The sequence below is a fragment of the Gymnoscopelus braueri genome (assembly GCF_963280865.1).
Source record: "Gymnoscopelus braueri genome assembly, chromosome: 14".
NCBI lineage: Eukaryota > Metazoa > Chordata > Actinopteri > Myctophiformes > Myctophidae > Gymnoscopelus > Gymnoscopelus braueri.
Window position 1 is genome coordinate 14,553,165 of NC_137619.1, and position 27,962 is coordinate 14,581,126.

The 27,962-nt window shown below is 42.0% G+C and overlaps 3 protein-coding genes across 3 annotated transcripts; 2 read left to right on the forward strand and 1 right to left on the reverse strand.

Moving 5' to 3' along the window:
- Positions 1–1,199: 1,199 nt before the first annotated feature.
- Positions 1,200–16,230, reverse strand: LOC308100210 (heme A synthase COX15-like). Its single transcript, XM_080449171.1, has 9 exons — positions 16,026–16,230; positions 14,475–14,671; positions 14,021–14,143; positions 13,457–13,643; positions 13,089–13,256; positions 11,940–12,021; positions 3,957–4,111; positions 3,142–3,255; positions 1,200–2,557 (listed from the first exon to the last, which is right to left on the reverse strand). The coding sequence occupies exons 1-9, from the start codon at positions 16,098–16,100 to the stop codon at positions 2,426–2,428; spliced, it is 1,233 nt and encodes a 410-aa protein (XP_080305297.1). The 5' UTR covers positions 16,101–16,230; the 3' UTR covers positions 1,200–2,425.
- A 905-nt stretch (positions 16,231–17,135) lies between these two features.
- cutc (cutC copper transporter homolog (E. coli)) lies at positions 17,136–24,655 on the forward strand. The gene is made up of 9 exons (XM_080449140.1): positions 17,136–17,275; positions 17,432–17,502; positions 18,644–18,703; positions 19,920–20,129; positions 20,585–20,620; positions 21,669–21,802; positions 21,986–22,013; positions 22,942–23,047; positions 23,367–24,655. The coding sequence occupies exons 2-9, from the start codon at positions 17,433–17,435 to the stop codon at positions 23,476–23,478; spliced, it is 756 nt and encodes a 251-aa protein (XP_080305266.1). The 5' UTR covers positions 17,136–17,275; position 17,432; the 3' UTR covers positions 23,479–24,655.
- Positions 24,656–26,534: 1,879 nt separating this feature from the next.
- On the forward strand, positions 26,535–27,143 carry LOC308100524 (transcription initiation factor TFIID subunit 11-like; the record flags this gene model as incomplete). Its single annotated transcript, XM_080449590.1, has 1 exon — positions 26,535–27,143. One exon carries the CDS (start codon positions 26,535–26,537, stop codon positions 27,141–27,143), a length of 609 nt encoding a protein of 202 aa, XP_080305716.1.
- Positions 27,144–27,962: the final 819 nt, after the last annotated feature.

Genomic DNA, 27,962 nt, shown 5'->3' on the forward strand with positions numbered 1-27,962 from the left:
GAATATGGAGATAAGAGGTGTCTGCCCAACAGCAACGATATGCAATTTCAAAATAATTATAACTGAGTTCCACCCTATCGATATGCAATTCGTACGGAACGCTGCGCTGCGACGTCCTTCTAAACCACACCCAACCAGATGAAACACCTGTTTTTTTTATTGAGTACTGTCGGTACCATACCACCGTTCTTAATTATGTTCTATCACAGATATATACAGCAAGGTCTTTATATTACAGAGGGAATGAAGAAGCATATTAGCAATAATGTCTAGAACACATCATCACATTCTCACTCATAGCCAAGATTTTATTGAAAAAGCATGAATGGTGTCACACAAATACCTTCTTATCCTGTTGGGAGTTAGTTGTGCAGTTAATAAGGCCCTGATCATTATGCACTTCCAACCTTTGTAATTTCTTATTTCCCTGTGTTGCTCTTTTCACTTATATAACCACTTGAACCCTAGCGTTCCTATTCTAGGGGGAATAACATTCGGTGAAAATAGAAGATCTTACAGTACAAGCTCACAATGCACTGGCGACGTGTTGAGAGCTTGTAGATCGGCTATTTCGGCGAAGAGATTTGGTATAGAGGGAAATACTAGCAGATCTAGAGTAGAGCCCTGGGGTACTCCAGTCAACTAAGTATAATCGTCTGTCGGGTGGAAGCCTCGTATGTCCAAAACGGTTACTTTTTAGGATTCAAATTCAAAAACAGCAAAAGTAGCAGATCTACAAACTCAAAACGCGCCGCGTCTCGCCACATTTCCAGCTTGTCGATCTGCTACCTTTGATGCTTTTGTGTGACGCTGTAGTATGATCAAGAAGGGTGTTAATAACACAATAGTATGGAGATAAGAGGTTTCTTCCCGACAGCAACGATATAGGATTTAAGTGGTTATGTTTTTTGTTTTTTTCCTTTGATTTTACTTGGGGCAAGAGTGGTCTGTCTTCGTTGGTCCTCCTCACCAGCGCAGATGTTGACTTCCACTAGTCCTGACCATGAGTAAAACCTGTCTCTACCCGCATGTACTGTGTCTAGAGCAATGAGAACCTACTAACCCGTTGTACTGACAGTGTCTAGTGAGCTAGCCTCAACTGGTTGCATTGCATTATTCAAGATGTGTATATTTTGTACAGACAATAAAGGAAATCACAGTTGCTATGCAAAAAATGACTGGAGAACTGATTGCAAAGACTTCATAAGTGCTTTTATTCGGTTTAGACAGTGCCGTTACATTTGCATTTCCAACTATATACAAAACAAACTAATCCAAGATTCCACTTTTTTTCCATAAAACCGTGCCAATTATCAGTACAAGGTCAAAACAAAATATTTATTAAATAATTTACCTGTACACAATACAGCGTTCACTTTAGTCAAATGTTGCTAAGTTGTCCCCAGTCTTAAATGAAGGTACTCGGTTAAAGCTACAATCCTGAGCTTATTTTAACAAATCGTTAGCCTCATAGTATAATTGCTTACGTAATGTTTTGGTCAAATTGACATTTCTGCCCAACTCTACTCTCCTAACACCTTATTGCCTACATCCTCAGTCTATCAGAATTATTGTTACATTCCAAAATCACTTAAAGTAGTAAAGTTAGGCAGAAATAAATAAAAGGCAGATAAACATGACTTAAGCAAAAATAGTTTTTTTTCCCCCCATGATTGCCTAAGTCAGTTGACAACTTCAATTAGGTTTTTTGAAGCAGAAGGATTGAACACTAAATGCACCGCCATCTTTACTGCAGTTCAGATCATTACCTCTCTGTCAGGAGATATATACAATTTACAGTAGCTTTAACAGAGCCTACTCGGACATAAGGCAAAAGGGCCAGCACAATTCCTTGTTCATAAGCTTATAAAATAAAATAAAAAGCACACACACACCTATTATTTCAACTATGTACACAGAGGGTAACTAATTACAGTTACATTAGTATTCTTGCTTCAAGTCAAATATGTGTCCTTCACTGTACAGATACAGGGTGGACTATTTTAATTTGCCTGTCTTTGCATAACGTCTAGTGTAATAGAGAAGTTAACAGATGGTCAAACCTCACCCTCAATTTTGTTTTTAAATAGAACAACAACATATCTCTCTCAACAAAAGGCATGGTCAAACTAGAAATGTGTGGTCCTTGGAGCGCGGATCTACGCCAAGCGAAACGATGTGGAGTATGAAAACCGTAATGGCAAAATTACAGATTTCTTTGCCTGGGTGGGACCTCAAAGCAGAGTTGTATCATGATCCAAGGAATTCAGGGGGGGGGAAAAACATTTGATTACAGCTCAAGAGTTATAGGCCAAAACGTGAAACGGGCTCTTATGGTGCCACCATGAGGCCACTTTGAATGGGAGTGTGCGTGCAAAGTTTCACGCCGATGGAACTGACTAATCCACAGTCCTGCAGCAGGCATTTACTTGGCCACCCTGCGGAGCTCTGCCAGGACCCAGATTGCCAGTGACAGAAGGGCCACAGAGCCAGACTGGTGGGTTGCTGCCAGTGGAGTGGGTACATACAGCAACAAGGTGCTGACGCCAAGGACCACCTGGATAATACAAACACATACAGTAGCTAATGTTAACCACTTACGCCATATATATACTGAATCGCATGCATGGATGAAAGCAAAATAAAATCTCACGACTGAAACATTTTGTGTGACAAAGTTTCCTAAACAATGAACACAATATGTAAAACTATGGGAGTCTCCAGACGTAAAAACAGATGATGATGTTTTAGTAATATTGTTCCTGCCGTTCTACATACAGCCAACCAGGTGAAGCAATCCTTTGCTTTTATATGAAATATCCGAGACTATTAAGATTTTATGGAAGATGCTTCTGAACATATTGCTAGTTTGACCACTTCAAATGCTCTAATCTTAAAATAATAACCGAAAATAGCCAATCTACAAGCTCTCAAGACGCATTGAGAGTTTGTAGATCGGCTATTTTCGCTGCACGCTGGCTTCTATGGAATCCAAATGACTGAAATAAGTCGTGGCGACTGAGAACTTTAACCCATGAGCATGACCAATAGCATAGATCGCCTCAGTCGTACTCGTAACAAGTCACTGGTTCTCTCCAGTGGAGTTAAACTACTGTACCGCCTCCAGCACTGAAATCCTACCTGTCCATAAGCCATCGCTGCAAGGAGACTGATGGCGATCCTAGTCCTCCTAGGCAGCACCATCCTCCTGGAGAACAGATAGAGGCCTGTAATGGCCGTCAATGACGAAACCGCCTGGAGAGTAGAGAAGTAGAAAGGGCTAAAACCTTGGGCTCACAAGGTTGCAGAGATGGATAGATACATTTTATTTGGTGTGTGTGTGTGTGTGTGTGTGTGTGTGTGTGTGTGTGTGTGTGTGTGTGTGTGTGTGTGTGTGTGTTTATAGCCCTTAGGCAACAACCATACGTTAGACACAAAGTCGTGATTAGGCCTGTCACAATTATTACATAATTGCCTAATCGCAATTATTTGAGATAATCTTTGAGATTATCTCTTTGAGATAATCGTTCCCATGTTGAAAAAGTTCACATATTTTCAAACATTTTCCAAAAATAGCAGAAATAGTTAGAAAGTTATTTGTCATATCTGCCCTATGTGCATTTTTGATCACAAAGCCTAAAAGGCCAAACAGATATTAAGTTTGTATTCATATGTTCCAATGTCCAATGTCAAACACACAATTAAATCGTTAATCGCAATTATTTGTGTGACAATTAATCGTCAAGTTACATTTGCGATTGTGACAGCCTTAGTTCTGATGACTAATTTCCATTTTGCTCCAGGACAATGGTCACTGACAGTACACAAGTCACTTAATGTTACAAGACCAACATGTTTGACCTCAAAATAAAATAAAATAAAAATGCAGACCACACATGTACTGCATACATTAGATAAGATTGACCATCTGATAAATGGAGTCATGTTTGACATACCAAGATCCTGTGGTCAAACTGCACAGTGGTGGGGTTCTCAAAGAAGTTCTTGAGGGTAGGGGAGAAGGCCAGCAGGTCATCAGGCACCCATAGCTCTCCCATCTTTGGGAAGGAGTTGTACACCAACCCGGCATCCAACCCAGCAACGAATGCACCTGCAACACAGTATGGAGTTTTACGTCAGCCCAGCATCCAAGCCTGCAACAAATGCACAGCATTCCAAAGACCCTCAGGTGACTAACTACTTAATTAACCAATTACTTGATTAGATCAATACAGTTTACCTCTATTTGTCACACAGCTAACAGGTGTTAATATTATGCAATAACATTGGGTACTGAGAGCACAGAGCAGCGTTAATTTTGACAGCACATTTTGAAGTCTTTTTGAATACAATTCTATTTAGTTTTAGTCATATTTTAGTCATCTGAAATGTTTTACGCTAGTTTTAATTGACTAAATCTACAGTTGATTTAGTCAACTTTTAGTCTACTGAGCAATGTTAATTTTGACAGCAAATTTTGATTTAGTGTTAGTCTTAACACATTCCCTGCCAGAGTTTTCTACAACAGGCTGTTCCCACTGCCAGCCATTTTGACCAGTCTGACTCTTTTTTGTGGACCCATAGCATATCTTCTGCTATGACTATGAACACATGGAATATCTCAAAACAAAGCTTAGAATCTCTTCTTTCATCTGAAAAAAAAAGTGAGTTGATAGCATGTTCCGTCTTTTAGCTAGAGGTAGTTGAATACAGCTCGTTTTCACCAAAAACTGACCTTTTTCTTTAGATTCAGAGTTATGAGTGTTTTACTGAAAGGACACACTTTAGAGGCATAAAAATGATTTCAGAAGTGTTTGATATTTATTTTGCGCCTTCATTGACATCAGGCATGTAAACAATACTTGTTTATAAAAAAAAAACGAAAAAAAACAAAAAAAGTTTTTGATTGTACATTTATCGCTCCATTTCCAAAGTGCAAGCTTATTTCAGCTCAATTCAAACAACATTTTTTCACTGTATTTTTTTTTCAAATACGTTTTCCTCAAAATAATAATAAATAATAATAATTCCAAGTTCAAAGTGCAACATCAATACATTCAAAATCAGTCAAAATCTCAAGTATTCATAACAAATAACAGATCAACAAGCTTTACTAAGCTTGTAGATCAGCCTTTTTTTTCCTTTTATGCCATTTATGACAATTTGTGAAAATAAATAAATCAAAATAAGTAAACCAAGTAAAGCTCAATGTGTCATGACTCATGATGCACAATGTGCAGTGCATGGTGAGTGAGGTTGGTAGGTTGAACCAGCGTCTCACTACAAAGTGCAAGAAGTCATTTGAAACTAAATGTAACTACATGAAATAAATAATAATCGTTCAAAGATCAACATCAATAAATTGGTGCAATTAGTGCAAAATAAATAAATACAAATAAGTAAACCAAATAAAGCAGAACTGACATGAATGACAAAATAGGGATGAATGTAAACAGACTCTTGAGTCTCAACAGTGCATGGTGAGTGACTACTGAACATTCGTTACAGTTTCACTGTAAAGCACAAAGTGCAAGTCATTTCAAACTAAATATAATCAACTAACAACAAATAATAATCATTCAATCAATAAATTGGTGCAATCAGTGCTTTCTGAGGGAATGTGACAACTGATGGTGTGTGTGTGTGTGTGTGTGTGTGTGTGTGTGTGTGTGTGTGTGTGTGTGTGTAAAACAAATAAAAAAAATAAAACAAAATAAAGTAAGGCAGGTAAGGTAAGGCATGAGGTACTGGTTCAGGTTTTACTCACAAATACCTGTATTCGTCATAAGTGTGGTACCGTAACCAACAGTCCCCAAGATGCAAGGGAACATGACATGACCTGCACTCATAACTGGTCTCGCTCCGTTTTCGGCCTGATCTGCTACACACCCTACAAAGCCTTGTTGGGTGCTTCTTTGTACCCAAGCCTGGGATTTTGTCCATTGTATGGGGTAGAGCTCTATTCAGCCTGCTCTGTGGGTCCACTATTGGTGGCCTTGGGTGGCGAGCAGGTGGTCCGGGGTCCACTCTTGGACCCCGCCTTCGGCGGCGAGCAGGTGGGGCATCTGGTGCAGGGTCCTCTCTTGGTGCCCTTCGGCGGCGACCAGGTGGGGCATCTGGTGGAACGGGGCCATCCTCGGGAGGAGGGGCCTCAATCCCATCCTCCCGAGGAATGGCCTGATCCTCTTCCGGAGGAGGCGGGGCCTCAATCCCATCCTCCCGAGGAATGGCCTGATCCTCTTCCGGAGGAGGCGGGGCCTCAATCCCATCCTCCCGAGGAATGGCCTGATCCTCTTCCGGAGGAGGCGGGGCCTCAATCCCATCCTCCCGAGGAATGGCCTGATCCTCTTCCTGAGGAGGCGGGGCCTCATTCCTACCCTCCTCAGGAGGGGCCACAACCACAAGGTGCGCCTGACGGGTCCAGGAACCCACTATTTCGTTCATGAAGGAGAAGAGGTTCTGCCAGGCACCATCTGGGTGCCTGGCTTTATAGAGGACAAAGGAGTTGTACAGGGCAATTTGGAAGAGGTACAACACAAACTTCTTTGTCCATTTTTTGGTCTTCCTCGTGCACATATAGTAGGACAGGTTCTGGTCCAGTCTGTCGACCCCATTCATGTACTGATTGTAGTCAACCACACAAACTGGCCTCTGTTCGTTCACCCTCTTGCGTTTCCCTTTCTCCCTCAGTGGCACGGTCTGCATTTCGTCAGGGTGGAGTGTGGTGATCATAGTGACAATCTTTGTCAGCTTGGATCGCCATGCCACCACCATCACTCCATCTCCACTATGGCGTGACATTGACGACCCAAGGCCCAGCTTCGATTTGGTCACCTCGGCGATGTCTGGTGGCTGCCCTCGGTTTCGACGCAGGGTCCCGCAGACGTGGGTCTCCTTGGCAAGGAGGATTTTGGCCGTGCCCACCGAATTGTACAAGTTGTCCATGTACAAATGGTACCCAAAGCCTGCTAAGTCCCCCAGTAGGTTTGAAACCGTGTCCACAAGGGTGTGCCCCAAGCCACAGTATGGCTGCATACTATACAGGTAGCCTGTTGCCGAGTCACATAAAATGTACGATTTGATGCCGTACCTGATCGGCTTACAGGGGGCATACACCTTGAACTCGAGGCGCCCACGCCACAACAGCATGCCCTCGTCGATTGAGATGTTCTGGCTCGGCATGAACATCTGCTTGAAATTTGCCAGCAAGGACTCAAACACCGGGCGGACTTTCCAGAGCTTGTCTTCTTTCTCGTCAGGCTGAAGGACAGGGCGGGGCACGGTGTTATCGACGAAGTGAAGGTTGCTGAGTATGGCCTGGAACCGGTTCCTCGACATGTACTTGCCAAAGAAGGGGGTGGCTAGACGCTCATCAGTGCACCAGTACATCTCAATCTCCGGCTTTTGGAGGAGTCCGGTCAAAAAGAAAAGCCCCAGAAAGTTCTTGAGCTCTACCAGATCGACAGCTTTCCATACATTGGACCTGGAATACTGCAAATCACTGGGCTGCTGCTGGCCTGCATAGAGGTTTGTTTGTTTGCAGATCTCCTGCAGCAACTCGTCTGTGATCAGCAGCTCCAGGAAATCGACCGGGGCATCGGACTCCAGAGCAGCAGCCTCGTTCCGAGGACCCGGATTCCCAGTGAAGGGGATGTCCCGAGGACACCAGTCTGTGGCATGCCACACAGGAGGAGGAGCCTTGCGTTTCCGAGGCCTGCCACCACCTGCGAATTATAGAAATAAGATAATTACCATAAAATATTTGTTTTTGACACACACACACACACACACACACACACTGCAGCTATACTCATGCACACAGATACACAATCACATGAACTCACAGACAGACACGCACATTGAACACAGAGAGGGAGGGAGAGAGCAGAAGTAACAGACACACACACACACACAGCAGAAGAGGGTCTTTCTTACCTCGTCTACGACCAACACACACACACACAGCAGCTATACTCATGCACACAGATACACAATCACATGAACTCACAGACAGACACGCACATTGAACACAGAGAGGGAGGGAGAGAGCAGAAGACACACACACACACACACACACACACACACACACACACACACACACACACACACACACACACACACACACACACACACACACACACACACAGCAGAAGAGGGTCTTTCTTACCTCGTCTACGACCAGCTGATGTTCCAGCCATGTCGCCCTCCAGATCAGGTCCAGCTGATGTTCCAGCCATGTCGCCCTCCAGATCAGCCCCAACCATGTCTGGCCCTACAATAACACATCAATTCAATTTAGGCATTTAGCATCGATATATAGATCACATGCATATATATACAGAATAAATACATTTGAGAGAATACATTTACATCGCCCTGTGGGGATTTAGCTTTTTTTTATTCCTGTGATGATAATTCTCACCTCTACTACCACCGCCCACAGCTCCACCAATCGCTCCCTCCAACTCCTCCTCCTCCTCCTCCTCCACACCAGCCTGTGACCCTAGAATAACATAAAAATATACTTTTATAATCTAGGCATTTAGCATCAACATATAGATCACATGAATGCATATATACACTGAATAAATAAATATGAGAGAATACATTTACCATTGTCTGGTTTTAGCATTTTTTTTATTCCTGTGATATAATTGTGACTCTCACCTCTCCTACGGTCACCAGCATGGCTGACACCTCCATCCATGGCTCCCGCCATAGCCTCTGCCTCAGAATCTAGAATAAATTTTCAAATACTATATTATGCATTTAGCATACATAGACAGAGTGACTAGGCACACATGAAATAACATAGTACATCTTTCTGTCATGGTAGAATTACAAAGGCAATTTCTCAAATGCTTTGTTGACATGACCCGATCATGACCTGACTCACATCAAACGCTTCATTTGAGGTCAGGACGAAAACAACAATAACAAAAAAAACCTTGATCCTACAGGATCAAACAGTTTTGTTGTTGTGTTGTTGTGGCCCTGACCTGAAATGAAACCCCTGACCTGAAATGAAACCTTTGATCTCTTTTGTTATGATAACAATTATGTGCAGAGGGAGTGGGGGTTGGGTGCACCTGTTATTTCCCCCCAAAAAAGCAGAATAAAAATAGCAGATCTACAAGCTCACAAGCTTGTAGATCTGCCATTTTATAGCACCACACAATACATCAACAGAGCCTAAAAAATGTCATCAGCAATGCAAACATGCGTTGTTGTGAGCTCAGTTGTGGTCGCGACCCACATGTTGAGAACCACAGACACGGACCGCTGATGGGCCTGTCGTGTTAGCGTTGCCAGGTTGTGGGAGAGGAATAAGCAACCAGGTCTATGAAAACGAGCCCAAAAGTAGTGACTAGCAGACGGGGCCACATGAACACTTCAAGCCTATCTGAACATAGCCAATTTACAAGCTCACACTCGCAGGCAATCACCATGTTTTATAAGCAGCTTCACAGAAAAACAAGCCCAGTGTGGCTTATTGCAGATATACAAACTCATAGCTATAATAAGCAGACCTGGCAACACTGGCTACGACTCAACACACACAAAACCGCTTGATTTCTCCATTGAAATCAACTACGTAACACACAAAACACGATCAAATAAAATACTAACAAATAAAACAATAAAACAATGATCACACAAGCAGATCACAACAACAACTCGCGTTGCGAGTCGTTGTCACTTATCAGCAATGCATACATGCGTTGTTGTGAGCTCAGTTGTGGTCGCGACCCACATGTTGAGAACCACAGACAGGGACCGCTGAAGGGCCTGTCGTGTTAGCGTTGCCAGGTTGTGGGAGAGGAATAAGTAACCAGGTCTATGAAAACGAGCCCAAAAGTAGTGACTAGCCGGCGACTATGCCACATGGGCACTTCAAGCCTATCTGAAAATAGCCGATTTACAAGCCCACACCCGCAATCACAATGTTTTACGAGCAGCTTCACAGAAAGACAAGCCCAGCGTGGCTTATAGCAGCTATAGAAGCTCATAGCGAAATAATCAGACCTGGCAACACTGGCTACGAATAAACACATAAAACAGTTGGTTTTCTCCATTGAATCAACTACGTAACACACAAAACACGATCAAATAAAATACTAACAAATAAAACAATGTATCAAAAAATGTATGTGTGCTTACCATTGCAAGCAGGCATTGGTTCCCAAACAGAGCCTCCAGAATCACTGGAGGAGTCGGAGACCACACCGGACTCGAACTCACTCTCCGTGCCTGGGACAGACTCTGGGTCTGAGACCACTGGGTCAAGCACGGGCACGGAAATCCGTGAACTGCGACGGACAGGCGGGTCCGGCACAGGTCCGGTCACTGGAGGAGTAACTACCGGGGGCACCGGCGGCTCCGATGGCTCCCCTTTCGTCGGCTCCTTCGGCTCCGGTTCCGGATCTGGTATGATCAAAAACTGGAACACCGGCTCCCGTGGTTGGGGGTTCGGGGTTGGGGCTGCACTAGGCCCCCCGAACTGCATCTCCAAGAGCGTTCGCTGCCGTGGACCCGACGATCCATCGGCGACCGTGTTCTTACGCTTCTTGGTTCGTTTCATAGTCTACCCTCTCTCACTGAGTAAACTATGAACTCCTGTCTACTCTCTCTCGCCGATCAACTCCTTCACCTACTCTACCTATATAATATTACCTCCACGCCTCTCTATCTATATGTATATATAATAACTCACTAGGCTATATATATACCACTCACACTTACTATAAATCACTCACTCACAAACACTGTATACTACACTCACCTATATAATTATTACCTCCACGCCTCTCTATCTATATATATATACAATAACTCACTAGGCTATATATATACCACTCACACTTACTGTAAATCACTCACTCAAATATCAAAATCACAATCAGTCACACAAACTCACGTACAAATCTCTCAGATCACTCACCTCTCTCCCTCACTCAATGTCTCAAACTCGCACAACTTTCTCACTGACTCACTCAAATCTCTCAAAACTCACACTAACTCACACTCAAATCTATCAAAACTCACACTAACTCACACTCAAATCTATCACAACTCACTCAATCAATCCACGCAACTATACTCACACTCAAAATTCTAGCAATCTATCTATCTATCTCTCTTTCTCTCTCTCTGTAACTCTCTCTCAATCGATCGGCTTGTCTAAACTCAAAAATGGTTTTAGATGCACAGACTGGGCAGGCTGCCCGGATCCTCTTTCAAGGCTTCGATTGGTCACGTGACCGATGACGTCACCCATCCAGATGCGCTTTGAGCTATGTGCATGAGATTAACCCCCAAGCTGCCAGAGGACCTTATTTAACAGAAACCACTAAAAAGACCATATCCCGAGATATCTCGGGATCGGCGCTTAACGGGTGGATTTTATATCCCGAGATATCTCGGGATTGGCAGTTAATGTGTTAAGGTCCTTACACACCGGGCGATTCTTTCGTGCGAATAATACGCTTTTTTTTAAAACATATGCAAGCGTACATGGCGCGAAAAAGCGGAAAAGCGAAGCGAAAAAGCGTCTTTTAATTATTCGGAACGAGTCTGAATTTTGCGTATATTCGCCACATTCGCCGGTGTGTAAGGACCTTTAGTCTTTTGAATAACACCATTTAGTCTTAGTCCCATTCTTGTCTTTTGAAATAGTTTAGTCTTAGTCTTGGTCGACTAAATATCAAAACCTTAGTCTTTTAGTTTTAGTCTTAGTCAAAAACAATTACACTGCAGCAAATTCTGATTTAGTCTTAGTCTTAGTCCTTTGAATAGCACACCATTTAGTCTTAGTCCCATTTTAGTCTTCTGAAATTGTGTAGCCTTAGTCGACTAAATATAAAAACTTTAAGTCTTTTAGTCTTAGTTGACAAAATTAACACTGCTACTGAGAGCATGCAAACACCTAAGGTTCATACCTGATAGTGCAGTGAGGAAAACCAGTCCTCCAGTGCCCTTGGCAAACCTTCTGAGTTGGACCAGATTCTTGGTATCAGCCAGCTGAGGGAAGAGATAGAACATTCATAAATACTAGTATCACCAACTCTGCATATGGGTGTAGTATATACCCCTCAACTATGGTAATACTGAGCTAAAGAAATGAATGTAAAGCTACAATGCCTACATTTTATGTCCATTGTTTCTCTCTCCAGATGAAGATAAGTTATTATGCCTGCCTGCTATCTAAAGATGGCGGTGCAGCTAGTGTCAAATCTGGTGTGCATTCTGCTTGGTGTCCTAAACCAGGGTCTAAATGTCTCAATGCTAGAGTAGGGAGACCACCTCCAACCACTGCAGTGCAGATGTACTAGTTATGTTATCATACTCTGTCTACTATACAGATTGGCTAAAATAAAGTTTTATCCATTCAAATTAGGGATGCAAATTATCGATGAATTCATTAATTGATAGTTGACAACCTTATCGATCGTTTAATCGATTAATTGATGAGCAGCGTTTTTTAGGACCAAAAGGAAAGTTCTTGTCCGAAACCGAAAATGAGTGCAGAAACATAATTGCCTTTATGTATATAACATTAATGAGCGTGAACGAGCATCAGCTTTTTTCAATTATTTTTTTCAATTAAAAAGGTAGGGTAAGTGATTTACTTTGGTTAAAATAAGTGTTAAATAGCTCTATATTCTGATAGTACTCATTGCTATAGAGTGTTTGTTCAGTAAAAGGAGTCTCCCATGTCTCTCCATTTCTTTATAAAACAGAAAATGCATTTTCAGTGCGCTTCAGTTGATTAGCTTAAATGTTGTCACCTACCTGAAAATGTACTGTTCTGTTTACTAAAGAGCTGGAGAGACCCCTGTGACCGAACAAACGCTCTGTAGCAATGATTACTATCAGAATATAGTACTTTAACCTTTTTAACAAAAAAAAAAACAATTTGCAAAAAAATATCACTTACCCTACCTACCCTACTTTGAAAATTGATACATTGAATCGGGTAAATTCGTAACGGCAACTAATATAGATTAATTGTTAACATCCCTAATTCAAATAAGTTATGGATTGTAGCTTTAACCTCTGTTCTCTGTGCTGTGCAGACTGTGTGGTACCTTGTGGGGCGGCAGCAGCATGGTGAGGCCCGTCCAGAGGCTGGCACAGTAGAGCAGCAGGGCAGAACCCAGGTGGGCAGACAGACGGTACTGACTGACCCGCGGGATGTCATAAGACTCTGGCTTATGCTCCAGCCCACTCTTCACCATGTACCAGCCCAGCAGGCCCTGAAACAACAAATCATACCAGACACATATCGTTGCTGTCGGGCAGATACCACTTATCACCATGTTTTAACTTTTAACTTTTTTTTCTCGTAAATTAACGCCCTACTTGATCACATGCAACATCAAGAGCCAAGTAAAGATGAATCATTGCTGTGATCCTTCTGCGTTCATCTCTTACGACTCAAGCTGTTATGGCTCACCTGAAAGAAGACGAATCCACACAGCCCCAGTGCTCTCCCCTTCATGGAACGGTTGAAGTATCCCCTCTTCCAGAAGTAAATGGTGGGCAAAACGTACGCCAGGCCAACTAGCCTGCCCCACATACGGTGGCCCCACTCCATGTAAAAGATGAACTTGAACTCTGGCAGGGTCATGTCATGGTTCATTCTGTTAATGCACACAACGACACCAAGAGTACAGTTCAGAGCATAACCAATGTGAGATGTCTAACCATGCTTCAATCAGAAGGTTTAGATCAGTGGTTTCCAAGGTTGAGATGGTGGGCTGTGAGGCCCCAAAATACTACGATGACAATCGTGACAATATTACATTAATATTAAAAACATAGTATCATAGTGATCATACCAATAAATAAGAACGTAAGTATATACTATGTTGCTTCCATTGATCCAAGTCAGAATTCTACTCAATAATTGATTAGAATTCATCATTAAAATAAACATTCTCTGAAAATGCATTTCAAATGTGGGCCCTGATCCAGAAAAAAAGGTTGAGAACCACTGGTTTAGAATTAGATACATTACATTTTAAACTCAGGAAACTGCTGGTACTTGGAGAATTCAGCCTCCCACTCAACTTGGGTCTGAGGAGGCTTCATCTCTCTCACCAGGTGCCAATCCACCATGGAGAGCCCTGATTCAGTCAACCTGATCACATCAAATAAATAACATAAAAAGGTATATCATCAACACCATTTGTACAACAGCAGATTTTTTGCACGACGATTTAATTGTCACACACATACAGTAATTGCGATTAACGATTTCATTGTGTTATTGTCGTTGAACATTGGAGCATTATGAATAAAACATACAATTCTGTTTGGCTTTTAGGCTTCGTAAACCAAAGGTCACAGGGAAGATTTGACAAATAACTTACATAATTTAATAATTTCCACAAGTTTTGAAAATGTTTGAAAATATCTCCACATGGAAACGATTATGCAAAAATAATTGCGATTATCTCTCTATTATTTACCTGGTGACTCCGCCCAAGACAATGGCCCCGACCACCAGTCCGCTGCATCCCACTAACCAGCGTCCAACGATGCGGTTGGTGGCGGCGTTGGGTACAGTGACAGCGACCGGAGTAGAAGCAACCCCTGCTTCGGCTGTGATGGTGCTCTGGGTTCTTTTTACCATCCACTGTCGCAGCTGTGGAGTCCTCTGTTGTAGCTGAAAACATTAATAAGAGGTGTTTTGGTTAGCATTGCATCTGGAAGTAGAGCAGAAGGCGTTAAGGAAACCGATTCCCTGCCGGAATTCGACTCATCCATCCTCTACCAGCATGTAACAGAGCTGCTACCTTTAAACACATTTAAAATCTGAGGCTTTTTTGTATACTTTTTAAATATTTTTGGGACAAATGCTGCTAATTGTCCCAAAAGTGACTGCAAAAGATTACTGCTATTTGTTTCAAAAAGCTTTATACCCTGTATACATAACATGTATATAACGTCGCAATGTGACATAGCTCTGCTTAACACAATGCTGTACCCTCTCCAACTGTACATACTTTCCCCATTTCTTTCTTACCTTGTTTTTATTATTATTATTTTGTCACTTGCTTTGGCAATGTTAACACATGTTTTCTCATGCCAATAAAGCTCATTTGAATTGAATTGTAATATGTTCTTTATTAGAACTCAACTCATTATTCCTGGCACTATCAACATCTTCATTGTGTGTCACTGTCAATGACATAAATGTCATTCTTCTTTTGATCTGGTCGGCCACAAGAGCCAGGCTCTCTACCTGCCTATGGTGCATTCCTAACCCACCACACTCCACCACCAGCTCTGTAATACACCAGAGGGTTTCATAGTGGGGCCCTTGTGGGGGTCTGCTGCAGGAGGTAACCAATCACAGGAGTGGTTTAAGATCACTGTATATTTTTAATTCACTTGTAATGATCACAAAACAAAAGATTAGTGACTATTTCTGATGTACAATTATGACATTTAGAGTAGACAATTTAATTGAAGGCAAAACATCTTTTCATGTCAGTGTCCCTATACTAAGACAGAATTTTGGGGGTCCATGACATTTTATTTTTATGTTTTTAAGTTTGAAAACCCATGGCCTACACCACCAGTAGACATTTAAGGTCTGACAGCTACTACACAACCACCCACCCAGTCACCTCTACCCGCCTGTGGTGCGCCCTAGCCCCGCTACACTCCTCCACCTCCTCGGTCCTGACCACCCAGGGGATGAACCCCCCTATGGTGCACCCCTAGCCCCGCTACAGACAGAGTGGAACTCCATCAGGCAGTCAAATATCGGCACAACACCCCGGCTACGTGCAGGTCAGGACGTGTCTGATGGGAGAAGAGAACCTTTTAACGGTATCTTATATTCCATAGATAGATAGATAGATCAGGGCGTCGCTTGCCTAACATTACAAAAAGTGCCCTGCGCTGTTAGCTTGGAGAACAAGCGACACCGGCACCATCATCTGACCTTTTTTTTCTCATCCCTGAGGTTAACGTTAGCATAGTTAGCATCATATTATATATAATATACTCACACTAAAGGCTTTCCCCCCAGCAGCAGCACCGCGACCCCCGCAGAGAACCAGAGACCTTAAGGCGGGCAGCAGCATCCTGACGGGTCTGTGTGTTTAATCTATCAGTCTGTGATCCAAGAAGAAGAAGAGGCTTCAGGTAACAAATAGTAAACTAATCATATACTTCCATGTTTCACAACACGCACAGAGTTATAATATATCTAGAGGGCGGATGAAAGTTGCTCACAAGCGCATAAAGTACCTCTACTTCCTGGATTGGCTCCAAAATCGGAGCCAATGGAGCAAGCGCACTGGCGTTTCAGACGACTGAAGCATGCGCAGTAGCGTTTTAAATGCGAATGTATTGCAATCTCAGATTTGACCACCAGGAGACGGCAGCTTCACTGTTCTTCCCCGGTTCTGGGGGCTTTATATCACGGCATGAAGAATTCTTATTCAACTGACCTGATCCGTCACGTGACGTTGTACGTCACGTTGAGACAGGGATCAGTGTTGCCAGATTTTGCGAGAGAAATAAGCAACCAGGTCTATGAAAACAAGCCCCCAAAGAGCATAGCTATAAAAGACCAAATACTAGACTGGTTGTTCCCAATAAATTATTTTGAGCCTGGAACCAAAAGCCATCCAGGCTCCTGGTGAATCATGACCATAAAACATGTTATTCTGTCTAATTATTTATATTTTTTTAAATACCCTTTTTTCTTCAAATATTCTTGGAAATCTCTATGAGAAAATGTAAGGGTTTTCTATCCGTGGCACCACAAAATGGCTGCCACTGCTATGCCATATTGGCATAGCAGAATTTGGCATACGTTTGAAACCATTTGAACAAATACATGGTCCTTAATTATAAAAAAAAAATGGAAGCAAGCCCAAGTAACTACACTTCAAAAACAAGCCGCAACCACCAATAATTTGCAAGCAACTTTACAGAAAAACAAGCCCAAATCCGCTTATAATAAGCAGACATGGCAACACTGACTGGGAGAGCGATGATGAGCCCGCCTACTCCAGCCAATAGAAACCCCTCCTCTTGAGCTCTGAGCCAATAGAAACCTCTCCTCCTGAGCTCTGAGCCAAACCCCTTCTCCGCCTAATGTGGCGATTAGAAAAGAGCGTTGCAGCGGAAGGAAAACATTAGAGTCACAGTAGTAACGTCAGGTCACCAAAACAAACAGCTTTTCACTCCAAAACACATCAATGGAATAAACAAAATAACCTGTCATCAACACAGGCACTGACAGCGGAAGGTAAGACAGTATAAATTACAGTTTAAATTAGTATATCTGGTGGTCTAATAATAATATTGTTTGTTAACAACACAGTCAAACAGAGTTGTAAGACTATCTCTGTCTCTCTCTCTCTCTCTCTCTCTCTCTCTCTCTCTCTCTCTCTCTCTCTCTCAGGATGGCAGAGGGATACTTGATGGAGGTGTGTGTTGACTCTGTGGAGTCTGCAGTCAATGCTGAGAGGGGAGGTTGGTAAAATCTACATTCTAAAAGGCATTTTAATATGGTTTTCAGACAAATTAATTTAACTCGACTCCAATTAGTAGTAATTCATATTTACCATACATAACTGCATTCCATATTCCATAGGTATATACTCTTGTATTATGTTCAATGTAACAGTGAAACAGTCAGCCTTGAGTCCATATTTATAACATAATACAATATGTTTTATCAGTGACCTATGGAGTGGTGCATATCAGATATGATAAGATACTGTATACATTTATAGGCTCATTTAAAAGTTGATACAGCATTGACGTGGTTTGTTTTATGTACGTAAGTAATCTTTTCATTGTAACCTCAGAGTACACCAAAGTGACAGTACAGTACAGCTGTACAAAAAATAATAATAATAATAATAATAATGTTTGTAACTTAACATTCTTGTTGTGAAAGAAACATAATTCAGCACAATTCAGCACTATGTGGGTCAATTCAATTATGCAATGTGTGTCCCCTCACTCACTTTATTGAAGTCAGTATGGCCCTCTGGAAATAAATGATGCCCAATCCTGCCCTAACATATCAACAACATATGCAGCATCTGACAGAATAAGGTACACTACAAAACGATATAGCCTACAGGTCAGGGGCACTGGAATGGAAAATGACATGGGGGGGGGGGGGGGGGGGACACATCGGGGGGATCCGTGCTCGCACAGAATTATTCTGTTTTTTTTTCCGGGTGGTTTTGTTAATGTTTTTTGTTTTGTTACTTTATTTCGGTTCATTCGGTACAAAAAATGTACTCCATGAAGTGTAGATGTCAGAGGTTTTTTCTTTTTCTTTTTTCTTCATCCCAAAAGTCAGCTGTAACCAAATGGACTCCTCTGTTTAATTAACTATACAATGATCTCCCCCCATAGTCTCCCCCCACCTCGCGGTGGTCGTGAGATGCGGGGGACTGGACTGATTTTCTTTTTCTTTCAATTTTATTTAATTTTTTCAATAAAAATAAAAAAAATGTTTTGACTGGACTGAATCATGGGGGGACAGTGTCTTTTAATTTAGCAGGTGCCGGCGCCACTGCTACAGGTGGAATGGTAATAAACAGAACATTAGTGTTCAACGGTCATGCTGTTGACCTACTTATCTTTTGTAACACAGGTGCTGGACGGCTGGAGCTGTGTTCTAGCCTCCTAGAAGGAGGGCTTACGCCTACTGTTGGTGAGTGGATTCATGCAGTGGTGGAAAAAGTACTCATAAGTAAATGTATCAATACCACAATGTAGAAATACTCATGTACTTTTACTTGTAACAAAATTTGGCATCAACATTTTGTTGAAGTACCAAAAGTATAAGCCATATATTCATTACCCAGAATGTCCACAACATTTCACAAGTTAAAAATAGCATATCTACAAGCTCACAACGACACGTTGTGATCTTGTAGAGCTGTTATTTTCAAATAGAGCACTGAAGTCCTGACGTCACTGCCGGTAGAGGGCGCTGTTCCGCTGGTTTGTGGCTTTATTTTTTATGTTGAAATCCTCATTGGGGAATCCTAGATCGCCTCATATAAGAACTGTGTTCGAAAATTAAACACACCACCCCGGCGATTTTACTCATATGGATATGAAGCATCGACTGAAAGTGTAAATGTACACATTTACCCAAAGAGTAATACAATAAACGCTAGAAACGACTCAAACGACACAAAGACTACATTTCCCATGAACGCGGCTGCTGTAGGGACAGTGATTTCAGACCCGGAAGTAGTAGTTCTTAAGACTTTTAAGGCAGAATTGATTTCATTTTCGCCAGAAACAGGGTGTATCAAATATGAATGAATATCATAAACGATGCAGAGCCACCCCCTGACAGAATCGCTGGGGTGGTGTGTTTATGTTTGTAACACAGTTCTTATATGACGTGATCTAAGATTCCCCAATGGGAATTTCAACACAAAAAATAAAGCCATGAACCAGCGGAACAGCGCCCTCTTGCGACAGTGACGTCAGACTTCGGTGCTCTATAGCCAAAGTATATAAGGTTTACAGTAAGTGGAAACCCTCTGTTTTACTGGGATCAAATATGAGGAAAAAACTGGTCAAACATTGGCCAAATTGTCAAATAATGTAAGAAAGCGGCAAAAATTGTGAACATAGCCGAACGCCTCGCAACGCCATTTTCGCAACAGCTATTTTCACAATATTTATCTGTGGAACCGAGTCAAACTAAATGTAATGCCTCAACTCCTACAATCCCAAGGGCTTGTCTGAGTGGGAGATCCCCAGTTCAAATATGATTATTTTGGGGGGGTCCCCAGTTCAAATATGATTATTTTGGGGGGGTCCCCAGTTCAAATATGATTATTTTGAGTGGTCGCGGCCTGAAAAGGTTGAGAACCACTGATCAAGACAAGACTCTTTTTCTGCTGCAGGTCTACTGGAGGTAGTGAAGCAGTATGTGAAGATACCAGTGTACGTGATGATCCGTCCTCGCGGGGGGGACTTCCTGTACTCGGACCGGGAGGTGGAGGTGATGAGGAAAGACATGGAGCTGATGAAGAGCCATGGAGCAGATGGACTGGTGCTGGGAGCCTTGACAGAGGATGGGCGCATCGACGCAGAGCTCTGCATGGAGTTACTGGGTAGGAATGTGTGAATACTGTCTTCTGTCTTGCCCTATTCATACTTTGATTCAAAAAATTGCTGATCTATCTATAAGCTCATAATGCGACGCATGTTTGTGTGCACTGTCCACATCTATAAAAATAGCCTGGAAACCAGACGAATCTGCCATAGTCTGGCGGCCATGCCAGGCTACTATAAAAAGTGGTTAATATGTTTACCCAGCATTCAAAAAGTTAGTAGGTTCAAGATTCAAGATGACTTTATTTGTCATTTGGTGGTGTGCACACGATAACAAACATAAAAGGATTTGTTTGGTTAAGTTGTTATTAGCACATATTAAACTTTTTTTTAAATATGTTGCTAACATTTTATTAAAGATTATTCAACGTAGTATATGGTACAATGCACCACAGCATCAACACACTCTCAATTTTAAGTCCTGTATATTGTCTAATTTTCAACCTCTCTCCAGCTGCTTCTCGCCCACTGCCTGTCACCTTCCACAGAGGTACAGTAACATGTTTTGTTTTTAGATTAAATACACAGATTTAAGTTGAAATATTTCCTCTCATAATTCTTTTGAAAGGATTCATGTTGATAAAAACCACAATGCTGTTTGTGAAATGCTGGAAGAATAGCCAGCAGGAAAAAAGTGTCTCACTTCAGCAGTCGGTGTTATCAAACATTTCAATGAATCACTTGATAACTAGCTCTGTCAGTGCTTCAAGAGGCATGAAACCCATGCTGATTTTGTAGTTTTTTTCCCTGTACAGGTTAAAAACTACAGAAGGGTAAAATAAAACATGGTAGGCTAGTAACACAACTGCGAGCTAATATAATGAATAATGGGTGTGTTAGATCTTGGTGTGCCCAGGCAGAGCCAATGGGCAAGCATTGACAGTAGTCAACAGTAATATCAATTATTATTATTATATCACAATGTACTATAATATTTATACTTATATTATGGAGCCTCCCACGTTTCTACTGTAGTTTTTAACCTGAACCGGAAAACAAACTACATCCCCCTATTCATTTGATCAAAAGTGAAGGTAGCGACACTATGAGTAACAGTTTAAAATTAAAATAATCTGCACACTGCTTTACTGCGACAAATGTTTAACTTAACACAAAATGTCTAACCCTAACTTGATTGATTGAATACTTTATTAGTCAGAAATGTGAACAGAACAAGGTACAGTCAGACATTAAGGCTAAAAGGATAACCCCCAAAAAGTCCTGGGGACTTTTCAATTCACCAACATAGCATACAAAAATAACACAATAATACATGTCATCAACAAATACAAAACACTATGGGCCCTTATTTTCGCCGGTGCGTTGAACTATTTGAAAATGTTTTTAAAAATAGTGCAAAATGGCAAAGAAATGTAGGGATAATGGGTGAGGCACTGGCGAAAAATATGGCCCTTAATGTACAAAGGAGATGCCATTTACTGACCCCTTTGTGTTAAGAAAAATGTGTGTCGGAGCTGAGCTATGTGCGGATTCTTTTCATTTAAACATTTCTATTCATTGGAACTGTTCTGCTCCAGCTTTTGACATGGCTCACGACCCTGCCATTGCCTTGGAGACTTTGGCATCGCTGGGGTTCGAGCGTCTGCTGACAAGCGGCTGTGACAGCTCAGCGTTGGAAGGACTCCCTGCTATTAAACGGCTAGTGGAGCAGGTAGATGTCCAATGTTTGTTTAATCTTTTACCGGTGGTTCTCAAACGTTTTGGGACCCCACTTTGAGAACCACTGTTTTACTGTGTGCATGGACAGTGCACACAGTAAAACTCATGAATCTACTGTATACTGTGTAGCTGAATTGTTCATTTGCTAATAATCTCTCTTCAATGCTTTTTACAGGCCAAAGGCAGAATTATCATCATGCCAGGTTAGTCATAAATTAACCACTTGAACCACCATTGATCGGTGTTCCCCAGGCATCTGTACTGGTCCGCTACTTTTTTCCCTCTACACCATCTCCCTTCAGCGAAAACGGCTGCTCTGCAAGCTCACAATGCATCGTAACACAATGGTTTGTGAGCTCAGCTGGTACATTGCCTATTTGCAGAATGTTCGCCCCAGAATAGGGACGCTAGTGAAGCTAAATTAATCATGTTTTATAAGTTGTTGTCGAGGCATTCGACTCACTTAACTGACTACTATAGCAATAATGATATAAACAAAACATGTTTAATGCTACAATCCATTTAATTAAAATAATTGAGAATATATATATATAAAAATAAAGTAAAGGAAAAAGAAGCTTCAATCCATGACTTATTTGAATGAATAAAATGATATTTTAGCCAATCTGAGTATGTTTATTATACAATATAACTAGCACATCTGCAGTGGTTGGAGGTGGTCTCTGCCATTGAGACCTTTAGACCCTGGGTAGGACACCTACTGGTTAGCAATGTCAATAAAGTTATTTGAAGCAGACAGGATTGGACAAGAAGAGTTGTGCCACCATCTTTATCGTAGTTCAGACATCGTTGCAAATTACCTCACTCCATCAGGAGAGGGAGACGAGAAAAAAAAGAAAACGTACAGATTGTAGCTTTAATGGCTTAAAACTGAATTGATGTGATACTGCATAAAATACGATAATGCCAACAGTCTTGGCCAGAACCGTATTCTGTGTTTTATTTAACTATTTTCAACATGGAGTACCAACAGTATTTTTGGGCGTGTCATTTCAGGCAACATTTTTACCCCCCCCCCCCCCCCCACACACACACACAAAAAATTGCTGATCTAACAAGCTCACAATTCAAAATAGGGCTCAAGTGGTTAATGCTGTTTTTTCAATGTAGGAGGGGGCATCACCGAGAGAAACCTTCAAAGGATCCTAGAGGGATCAGGAGTGCAGGAGTTCCACTGCTCCGCCCGCTCCAGTAAGGAGTCCTCCATGAAGTTCAGGTGGGTTTCCACCGGTAACACCGGACACAGCGGCAACTCTTAACGCGACTGCATGGATTAAAGTTCTCAGTCGCCATGCACCGAAAATAGGCTATAAGCTTAGAACATGCTGCGACGTGTTCTAAGCTTGTAGATAGCCTATTTTCGTTTTTTCGTTCTTTTAAGATTAGAGTGTTTGAAATGGTCAAACTATCAATAGAATGCATGTTCAATCCTGGCTGAACCCTAGCTGTAAACCATGGCCCCTTGGTGATTATTACTTTAATATTTTTCTCTTTTGATGGAACCTGTTTTAACGATGTTTCACTCTGCACTGCAGGAACTCCTGCGTGACGATGGGAGCCTCTTTCTCTGCACCCGAGTATGGCCTGAAGGTGGCAGATGTGAGCAAGGTCCGCAATCTCAACGCCATTGCCAAAAACACCTTGTAAGGAGAAATCACTGGACTTAATGACAACAGATGAAAACAGGTTTACCTCAGAATAGGCCATGGACAGCTGTGCTAAATGAGTCAGTGGTTTCAGTTGACTTTAGACCCAGATAAAGCACAATTCACACAGGCATCTGGAAACCACACTGCACTCTGCTGTCTCCATCTTTATCTGTGAATAGAGCATAACAGTGGCATTTTTGTGCTTCCACAGATAGAAAGCATATACATTGTTTCCCATAGAGAAAATATTTATATAAATTATTCTATCCAAGCTATCCAAGCTCCTGGTGAATCATGACCATTAAACATTTGATTCTGTGTCAAAACATATTTGAAAACCCCCAAAAAAGGGTACATTAAGTAACTAATATCTAACATAATTAAATATATTTCTTAAAGATCATTATTCACCAGAAGCCTGGATGGCTTGGTTCCAGGCTTGAAATAATTAATATAAATATTTTCTGAAATCTCTATGGGGGAATAGGCTGAATGGGCTTTCCATCTGTGGAACCACAAAAAAAACCATTGCCAACTGGGATATACAGTTCTCTGGGTTTTCTCAGGACAGAGAGCGAGAGATGTATGAGAGGGGTTTGACACTGTTTACAGTACAGTACATAAGCAAGCACCCGCTAAATGGATATTACTGTATGGATATGTCTGTGCTGCTTCTAGAAGAATGTCATTTTATATTTGAGCTATATAGTATATATCGTCTCTGTCCTCTGTGGAAACCTATCCAAAACTGTTACTTTTCTTGAAACGCGTCGCTTCGTGCTGTGTTTCAAGACTTGTAGATCTGCTACTTTTGATGCTTTTGTGTGACACTGTAGTATGATCAAGTAGGGCGTTAATTCACGAAAAACACAAAGGTGATAAGAGGTTTCTGCCCGACAGCAACGATATATAGCAACATAGGTTTTTCAGAAAACTGTTAAGATTTAGAATACATTTGTAGAATCGTCCTAAAGTCTTAATGGGTTAAGCTATTTCATACTCCGTATTATGACAGTGTTGTGCAATGGAAATGAAACCACTTAAGCCCTATGTACTTTGACGAATAGTGAAAATAGCCGATCTACAAGCTCACAACGCATTGTGTTAAATAGCCAGCTGAAGGGCTCAGGTTCGGGGGGGAATGTGTTAATGCATTTTCTGCAGCACTTTTGTCAAATCTTTACATGTGTTCATTATCTATCTTGCGAATTTAATAAAGTGATTGAATTCTTAAAATGTTCTCAATTGTTGATTATGATGGTGGTAATGATAGGTCGTATCACTCTCTAGCCACAGTGCTGATGTCTGGTGTGACAGAGGAGGCTGTGCAACCCCATTCGGTAAGACTTTATATTAAGGTTGGGTCTATAATGCGTTATAGGCACATTTATAATACATTATAATGCACTTAGAAGGCATAACACTTGTTATATATATATTTTTTCATTATTATGCATAGTAACTTATAACAAGGTTTAGGAAGTATAATAACTTATAATATAATGTATAAGTGCTGGTCATAATGCATTTTAAACTCAGTGGAACAGCACATTATTACTACCAGGTATCACTTTACTTAAAGGTCGGGTCTGTAATGCATTATCACATTTATAATGCTTCATAACACTTAAGTATGCACAACAACTAAAGACACTTTATAATTAAGGTTTATAAATAATATGCTGTTCCACTGAGCTTGTAATGTATTATGACCAGCACTTATGATATGTTATAAACATTGTTATAAGTTGTCATACATGATTATAAACATAACAAGTGTTATAATGCCTTATACGTGTATTATAATGCATTATAGACCCAACCTTTAAGTAAAGTGTTGCCCTTCCATAATAACTCTTGTATGTCGCTTACGTTATCGTTATGGATTGTTTTGGACAATTTGAGATCTGACTTGAGTGGCTTGAGTGTCCTGAGACATATCTTTTGAAAACCAATCTGATTGCATTCCAATCTGGATAGGCCAAAAATCTGATTTTGGCAGTGTGTGGTGACCTGCCTTCGCTTGTCCCTCAGGCCAGAAAATGTTGACAGGCTGGTGTTTCTTTCCAAAAACCTGTAAACACTAAAGCTAAGCCAGTGGTTCCCAAACGGTGTGCCAGGCATGGGGCACTGCTGACATCATAAGAACTGTGTCAGTGTGGAAATCTAGGGACATTGCAACATGTTTTGTTCTCATGTAATCATTACAAAAATGAGAGGCAGCAGTTATTCAGGGTATTGTGATTTTGTGACAACCACAGATTATTGCAATATAGGGTTAGGGTTACAACTATGACTTCTTCTTATTTACTGTATACCAGTAATTTGCGCACACTCATTTCTATACCCTACAAAAGGCATTTGAACTACTTAAAGCCCGGCACCCCTATTTTAGCATGTATAGGAACATTTCTTTACATTTATTCTTATTTCTTTCCACACATCCTAGACAGGGTGGGTGGACCGCGGACTGTGGACCGTGGTCACAACCTCCGATCCTCACCAAACTTGGCACCAACACTGGTCATTCCTTGGCTTGTACCCATTTTTGGGTACAAGGAATCCAGCGGTAAAGACAGGAAGTCGAACTGACCACCAGAAGTGAATGAAATTGCAATTTGTCCCCCACTCTGGTAATTTCTTTTCCCCAACCTCCCGAACCCAAGGTCGCACAGGTATTATATTGGATCTGGGTATTGCAAGTGCATCACTGCTCGGCAGCAGTGTTTTAGCAGTGTTTAACACTTCAAATGGCCATACTTCAGTGACCTCTCATTCACAATGTTTGTCTCCGCAATCGATTCTCATTTCTCAACTTGAAAACTATTTGGGGGGAAATTACTTTTCCGGCAGTCGTCTATGACATCAGTCATCTATGACATGTGTATGACATATGGCTCCATATTTGGGCTGATACCTCTGACATCATACTGACAATTGCATCAATCATGCTCAGTAGTTGATGATCTCTTTAAAGTCACTTTCTGCATGCAAACTGAAAGGGTTCTGAAATGCTGAATCACAAGCAAGGCATTTGCTTATGATTGAGTTGTAATGGCAGACCCTGCACGGATCATTCCTGAGATGACATCTCCGACCAGCGAGGAACGGCTTAAACAAGCAACCACTGAAGACGAGCCTGATGTGACTGCCAGTGTCAGTGATGAATCTAAAGACGCCTCCTCTGCAGCTCAGTCCAAACAGGACAACAGAACTGCTTCAGAGGCTGCAGAAGATGAGGAGGAGGGGACCTCAGGCCCGCCTGCTGCCAAAAGACTCAAAGTAGAGCCGGAAAAGAAGAAGGAGAGGCGCCAGAAGGTGGACGAGGATGAAATACAGAAGATGCAGGTGTTGGTGTCGTCCTTCTCTGAAGAGCAACTGAACCGCTATGAAATGTACAGACGTTCTGCCTTCCCCAAGGCAGCCATCAAGAGGCTGATCCAGTCCATAACGGGATCGTCGGTGTCCCAGAACGTTGTGATTGCCATGTCGGGTATTTCCAAAGTCTTTGCTGGGGAAATTGTGGAGGAGGCGCTGGATGTTTGTGAGAAGTGGGGAGAGACGCCTCCTCTTCAGCCCAAGCATATGAGAGAGGCAGTGAGGAGGCTGAAGAGCCGAGAACGGATTCCCAACACCAAGTACAAGAACATTCTCTTCCACTGATTCTCCTAGGGGTTGTTTTGATCATGTGTATTGTAGAGATGGACATACAGTACACGGTACTGTACAGTACAGTATGGCAGTGCCGAATAGGGCATAGCAGTGATGGACATTTTGTGGTTCCACCGATAGAAAGCCCATTCAGTTTTCCCATAGAGATTTCTGCCTGGACACCAGCATCACACTCTGGAGTCCAGATTTGAGCCGTCCTTTCACCATGCACAGATGCTTCTGGGTGGGCCTTGGGGGGCAGTGCTTTTGCAGGGAGAAGGAGAGGGCCAGAGGCCGCAAGTCTTTTCAAAGGGAAGTGAGGTACTATACTATTGAGAAGTGCCCCACAGCAACAAAATGGGCCCTGGCAGGGGTGCAGATGGCAAGAGGGACAAGGGGGATATATCCCACCCAGTTTCATAGGGACCTGGACCCTGCCCTCCGTTTCCCGTCTCTCTACATTGTAGAGTCGGCACTCTACTATCTTCTAGCGGGAAAGAAACAACTTTTTTTGGGGGGGGTTTTACAGTATCAACAGTACGATTTGGGACACAGCATATCCAAAACAATTTCCAATCTGTATCTATATGGAGATCTCTGTATCTGTCTGTCTTTCTTTCTGTGTGCCCGCCAGATGAGCGATTCTGGACACCGCCTATCCGAACGACTCAACGCTGGGCAACGTGCAAGTCTGAAGTTGGTCGGTCCCCTATATGCGCATGGCCATCTGTGGGCAACGTGGTCGAATCTGCAGTTCTGCGCTACCGGATCTCTATATATGAGTGTCAGCTCCCCCTCGGGGAGTCTGCGACAAACAGGGGAGCTGACACG